General features: G+C 33.7%; 1 protein-coding gene across 1 annotated transcript; it reads right to left on the reverse strand.

Moving 5' to 3' along the window:
- Positions 1-886: 886 nt before the first annotated feature.
- BNAC08G34610D lies at positions 887-2137 on the reverse strand. Its single transcript, XM_013852762.3, has one exon. The coding sequence runs from the start codon at positions 1376-1378 to the stop codon at positions 1130-1132; it is 249 nt and encodes an 82-aa protein (XP_013708216.1). The 5' UTR covers positions 1379-2137; the 3' UTR covers positions 887-1129.
- Between the last annotated feature and the right edge of the window lie 5172 nt (positions 2138-7309).

The raw sequence follows: 7309 nt of genomic DNA on the forward strand, positions 1-7309 counted from the left end.
ACTTATAAAATATAAAATTAAGAAGAAAAAAATAAAATCTTTAACAAAAAACTACATTTTTTCTAAAAATATTTGTTTTATAAGAAATGTATTAATTTTTAAAATTCATAAAACACATTGTTTCATCAATTTTTAGTTTATCTTTTATATTATATAAAGTTTATTTTAAGGGGAAAACTAATTTCTATAATGTTTTGTAGATTACTTGTATTGTATAAAATAAATAAAGTATCTATAAATATCTGTGAATATTTGTAAATATCTATAAATTTTTTACTATCCAAAAAACCGAATATCCGTATTTTTCTGAGACAAACTAATCAAAAAATTAAATATTTATAAAATACAAAACAAATCACAAATACTGAAAAATATGGTACCATCTGTACCTCTGCATATAAGGGCCACACTGTCCATTTAACTCTTGAATTGTAAACTTATTTGAATTTATTACCTTCTCCGTTATAAACCGGGAATACAATTTTTTAATAGAAACACTTATAGACTGAATCAATCAAAACCTTAGGTCAGTTTTTTAAAATGAATTATTACTAGTGCTAACTTTTAACCAACCATTTAATCATTTCAATGTTTCAAAAACCTATTTAATTAGTTATAAGTAATATATTGAACTGATTTTATTTGATATATACGTTCTCTAGTGACCGCATCAATTGTGAGCCACATATTTGCCATTTATTTATTTCAGAGAGACCAAGTCCACTGTTTGTGTGGCTATCTCGCAAGCCAGCCACTTGCCCCACTACCTGAATAAAAAGAAATATATTCCACCGTCCACAAAAATATCGTACTTTACTGACCCACCGTCTTCTACGCTTGGGTTCCGTATGTGACCGACTAAACTATCTGATGGTTATAGTGGAAGTTGAACCGGAAATAAGATCGTATTAGATACATAATCGTTACAAACATTTCGTAAGTAACATATGATAATATTTATTTCAGCTTATGAGACTCGGAAATTATAGTAAACCATGCAATTACATTTTAGTTAAAATACATAACCCTTACCAACGAAACTTGGATAAGTTATTTGGATAAAGTGGCTACAAATCTTGGTACATTTCTCGACGATCCAAGAAACCCATTATTACAATTTTAAAAGCTTTCAAGGAGCTTTCTCAGCAGTAGCAGTGGTTACTCCACCTGAAGGAGTAGGAGCATCGGTAGATCCACCACCGAGGCCAGCCTTAACCTCTTGGTGGCCTTGGGCTCCATAAGCTTTCATCTTATAATCTTCCAAGCTACCAGATTCGTCCACGTAAGGACTGTTTGTCGGCAAGTCGTCGTTTTTCACTTCTTGCTCAGGTTTCTTCTCCGTCGTTGTCGTCGCCGGTGGTATCTTCTCTGCCTCCATTTTTCTTTTGTTTGTACTATTATATAGTTGTTGGGTTCTTGCTTATGAACGATGAGATTTGTTTGATCTTATAGAAGATGGAGTACACTGTGGCTCGTGTGTCTCCGACACGCGGCAGCTACTCGGTTGATTTTGATCTACGTGGCTTTGTAAGTAATATCTTGCTGATGTCGGTAGCTTTATTGTTATGGGCTGTAGTGCTGTACTGTAAGGCCGAGAGATAGACCATCATTATCGGGGCCTCTTCCTACCAAAAAAAATTATCGGGCCTCTTACTTCTTTTGGTTTAATTATGAATTTAAAAAAAAAAAAATTGCAATAAACATAAGGGACGCTTTTTAATTAGGCTACACAACAGACGCCTCTTGTAACCCACGCGTCATCTCCTCCGCTTCCATCTCCCTCTCTTCTACGTTCCTCCATTTTCTACAAAATCAATCATCGATCAAAAGTGGTTCGATGAACAAAACTATGAAATTGGATGTGAATCGATGGATTAATAAAAGAGAAAAAAAAAAGAGTCTTTTCTCTTTCTTCTGCGAGAGAGAGAGAGGAACAGAGCTCTGATAATGGCGAATTTGGGCTTAACAAAGCTCTAACAGTCGACTCCTCTCCTCCAACCGAGGAGAAAGAACCCAAAACGCAGAGATTCGACCCAGCCGCCCTTCCTCCGTTACGTCGTGAGAGATGTCGCGATCGTGTTTGCGTTGGCTGCTGGAGCTGCTTACCTCAACAATTGGCTTGTTTGGCCTCTCAATTGGTTTGCTCAAGGAACCATGTTCTGGGCTCTCTTCCTTCTTGGCCTCTATTCTTGTCCCTTACCATGGATGGTTCGTTTTACTTTCAAACCTATCTCTAGGAAGCAACTTGCTGATTATTTTTGTCTTCTACACGTATATGGCCTTTGATTGATCTGCAGGAGAATTAGCCACGGAACTCACCACCAGAACCATGGACTTGTTGAGAACGACTAATCTTGGCATCCTGTAAGTTGCTTGCTTACCCTTTCTACTTGGTAATTGAAGTGGGTTTCAATCAAAGTAGTTAGCTTTTCAACAAAGTTCAAAACTTTTTAAGAATTTTGTCGGAAAGAGTTTCAAAAGACTAGTTTTAGGGGCAATGGCTTTAGTACTAAACTTCAATGTTATAATGTTTCTTGTAAGGATCTTTCATTAGTAGTGAAATCACGGGTGTTTAAGTGTTTTTGTTTAAGGTTTGACGAGTTGTTTCTTGTCTGTTTCATGCTAGTTCTGTTGCTGTGTTTGTTGTTCTGGTCTTATGTTTCATGTTCTTGTTCTTATGTTTCATGTTATTGCATCTGGTTATTGATTCATCTTCGTCTTTCAGGTCAAGACAGAGTCAAAGAATGGAGCATTGGGAGTTTTCTTGAGCCACGGAGTGGAGGAAGTCTTGTAGTTTTCTGTCTCGTTGTTTTTTAGCATTGGGAGTAAGCTTGTAGTTTTCTGTCACTTTTGATTACACACATATTCTCTCATTCTCAACCAACCAAGATCATCTTGTAGACATGTTTTTCATAAAATGTTTAATTTTTTTAAGAACTTTTAATTAAGAGACTTGCATTGGAGATGGTAAATATTAAAATTTCTTAGCTATGTCTTTTAAATCACTTTACTACTTAAAAACTTTAAAAAATAATTAAGACACCCTAATAAGAGCCTTGGGATAATGATGCTCTAAAGCGGCCTGAAGATAAACTTATGTAGTTGAAAAATACATGCATTGAAAACCTCTACATATTATGTAGTGTATGCCCAGAATACATACATATAGACATGAGCGTTCAAGTGTTAATTAGACTGGATTCAAATTCAATTGAGTTTTGGTTTTGGGTAATTCTTTCCGAATATTTTTAAAGTTCGGTTTTGATTATATTCAGATTTTGTTGGGTTTGGTATAAAAATAATAATTCATCGCATATCTGGCTAAACCTGTCTTAAATTCGAGTTTTGATTACTGAAATACATATTTTGATTCGACAGTATCCATTTTGGTTGAAACCGTATTTTCTACTTTAATGGTTATCTTTTATCAATCTCGACAAATATCTTTCGATAATGTTCTCGGAAAATATAAATAATATCGAATCATTTATCAAAGAAATTGTATCTCTCACTACTTTAGGGTATAATAAGCAGATATATCCTCATTTAAAACAGTTGCTTTAACCCCTTTTCTTTTGCTAAGTACGCTTATATCATTAAAAATGAAATGTTAGGAAAATACAAAGAGAATGCCTTTTAAAAAACATGCTTCCATGGCAAAAAGAATAAAAAAAACATGGAAACAAGAAGTGGATTCAGCTTAGGATGAAGCAGGGGTGTTTGATTATCACCTAAACCAAATGGACATGAGATTTCTGAACTGGCGCTTATTTCGACGACTGAATATGACGTTTTTAACGTCTCCACCAATATGATCAAAAGTAGTTCTTGTTGTTATGTGAACGAGAGATGTTAATTCAAAGTTTCACTTTGGAAGTTTGGACAAATATTGTCTAACATATAATCAAAGTTCAATTCTGATTAGTACTATGTCTTTTTAGAAGGAATCTAAAAATAAATGTATGAAAAAAAATTCTTAGGTCCAAAATAGACACTATCGTATTGATTAGACCATAAAGAGTTGAACATAGATTCAAGAAAATCCTAAGACCGTCATTAACTCCAGTAGACTGGAGTTCTTAGCTTCGGGTAACAGACGGTTATTAGTTTTTCTTAGCTTTTAACTAAGAAAAGTTAAGAACCGTCTCTTAAATAACAGATATAAAAGCTGTCTCTTAGCCGAAAAGTGTATAAAAAAAATAAAAAATGTCAAATGATGAGTTAAAAATTTCGGCTAAGAAACCAAGGTTAATGATGCTCTGCATGATTATTGGGGGGTTCTTAGAGTGGGGTTCTTAGCGGAATATAAGAACTCGTCTCTTAATTTTTAACTAAAAAAACTAAGAACCGGTTCTTAAATAAGAGTTTTAAAAACCGGTTCTTAACTTTTTTAGTTAAAAGTTAAGAGACGGGTTTTTATATTCCGCTAAAAATCTCACTCTAAGAACCCCCAATAATCATGCTCTGTTCTAAGAGCATCATGCTCTGCTCTAAGAGCATGATTAACCCGGGGTTCTTAGGATGGGGTTCTTAGCGGAAGTTAATAAACTGTTTCTTTTTTAACTAAAAAACCTAAGAACCGGTTCTTAACTTCCGCTAAAAACTCTACTCTAAGAATCCTGGGTTAATCATGGTCTAAGAGCACCTCCAACGGGGGTTCTTCCCCTTGAGATTCTTAATATATGTGTTATGTATATATATATGTATGTATATATTATATATGTATAAGTAACTGTGGGGTCCACAATTTTTGTGAAACCCCATAGATAAGAGTTCTTAAAAAAAGGTTTTAAGAATTCTTGAAAATCTTTATTTATGGGTTTCCACAATATATAATATATACATATATATATATATATATAATACATATATTAACAAACCCAATGAAAAAAAACAATTGGAGATTGGAGATGGTCCAAGAGCACTCGCAGTTGTTTACTTTTCGTGCGTCTCTCTCTTACTAAATTAGTATAATAAGAGATAGTGGAGAGAGAGAATACAAAGAGCATCGTCTCCTTATGAAGAGACGTTTTGAGCATGATCAGAGACTGGAAAAACAGGTGTCTTTATCTTGTTGGTACATTTCTATTTTGTCCTTTAAATTTTAATCATGTAATCAATTTATTTTAAAAAACTAATATAATAGTAGTAAGATAGAAACTAACCAGTAGATACTCTAACAATTGATATCAAACCGGATAACAAAAAATTTGCAAGATTACTAAAATATCTTTTGAAAAGTATGTGGCAGAAGATCAGTCAGAAGATTTTAGAAGTTCTTTTGTGGAAAAAATATCTTCAAAACACTTCAAAGTAACTTTACGATTAAGACTGTTGTAGAAATAATTCATTGAAGAAAGATGATCTATGATCTTTAGTTTGAAGAGAAAAATGAAAAATAGATAAATAATATCTAATATATAATAAAATAATTCAACTTTGATTAGTATGAAATTTTTTGAGAAAGAATTCAAAAGTAAATTCATAGGGATTTTTTTTTAATCTCAAACTAAACAATATCATACTAATTGGGTCATAAAGAATTGGACATGGATTCAAGAACATCTTAACAATGAGTTTGGTTATGCAACACATTATTCCGTTGGCGCCAAATATGGTAGATGGTAGACTGCACATACACTTTCCGGAGGGTAGAGGGGCGTGCTTTACCCTTTTGGCATATATGCCATTAACTTCAACAAAACAACATCAAGCCCCGGTATCATAAACTTCTAATCACTATTACACATCATAAACTTGATAGTGAAATCACATATTTGAACGAATTTGTGAGCTGATTTAGAATACTGTTGTGTTTTTCCCTTTAGAACATATAATGGCATATATGTAATCTGAGTGTAAGTCTTTTGTAAAAAATATGATTGTGCAAGGAGCGTTACCATATCTAAAAACAAGCATGTCATAATACAAAAACATTGTCAGACAATATTAATTTAGTGAAATAACTGCACCTGGCGAAGGCTGGCCAGGTATAGACGCTTGTTCAATATATGCCATTAAATTGCTGTTATCCATCCGGCCTACCTCTGCTTTGTACCCGACTTTGGTTGTTTGGTTTTAAAACCGACAACAATGGTAATATGTTCTTATAACTAATTATGATTTCGATGACAAAAAAAGCTAAGATTTCCAGTAGATGAAATCATGAAGATGAAGACCATGAAAATAGATCATTCCAAGGCTCTCATAAATAAAAAAATTTGAGGGCTTTTTGCAGAATTGACCTATAACTTAAAGTCAAACACAAAACTAAACTCCTTTTTTTTTGAAAATTGGTTTTGCCCTATTCACCCCACAAGTTCATATAATTTACGAAAATGCCATCAATTTTTTTTTTCTTTTTTTTCTCGAAAATGACATTTTTACTCTCTCACCCTCATCATCTTCAAGTAATTACAAGATTGCCATTGTCATCAATACCACAACCACCATGAACAACCAATTTGAAGCTCTTAATGCTCCCAAAATCGATTTACCCTTCTTCTTTTTCCATTCTTGTGAACTAAACACAACATATCTCTCACTTTCTCTCCACAATGAGCTAAAAAACCCAAGATTTTGATTCTAAATTTTTTATGGTTCATAGAGTCAAAGAAGCTAACGATTCTGGGTGGGTTACTTTCGTTTGTGATTCTGTGTGCTTGGAGAAGCCTTATGTATGTTAAGGAACTTATCTCACCAATTTAAGGTATGACATCGAGTTTTTTTCCAGATCTGTTCGTCAGACGACTTACTTGGGAAGTCGTCTGGAAGTCGTCTGGCTGTAGACAACTTACCTGGAAGTCGTCTGGTCAACGCAGAGGTTATTTTTGCAATTGACTTTGAAATCTGTAACCTGAGACGACTGAAAGTTAAGTCGTCTGTTTTTGTTTGGTTTCAAAAAAAATTCCAAAGAACCTAGACGACTTACATTTCAGTCGTCATAGGTTAGTTTTGCATTTGACTGGATAATTTCAGAAGTTTGACTTCCCCAGACGACTTACATTTCAGTCGTCTGGCGAAAATTAAAATAATAATATTTTTTTAAAAGTAGACGACTTACAGTTAAGTCGTCATAGGTTAGTTTTGCAATTGAAAAAAAAAACTTCAAAATTTAATTATACACAGACGACTTATACTTCAGTCGTCCACGAGATGACTTACTTCCAGACGACTTCCAGACGACTTCCAGACGACTAACAGGTAAGTCATCCCAGAAGTCTTCCAGATCTGAAAAACCTGCATATTAAATCCAGATATGAAAAACCTGCATATCCAAAAATGTTCAAATGGCTTAAAAACAGAAAAA

The sequence above is a fragment of the Brassica napus genome, chromosome C8 (assembly GCF_020379485.1).
Source record: "Brassica napus cultivar Da-Ae chromosome C8, Da-Ae, whole genome shotgun sequence".
Classification (NCBI taxonomy): domain Eukaryota; kingdom Viridiplantae; phylum Streptophyta; class Magnoliopsida; order Brassicales; family Brassicaceae; genus Brassica; species Brassica napus.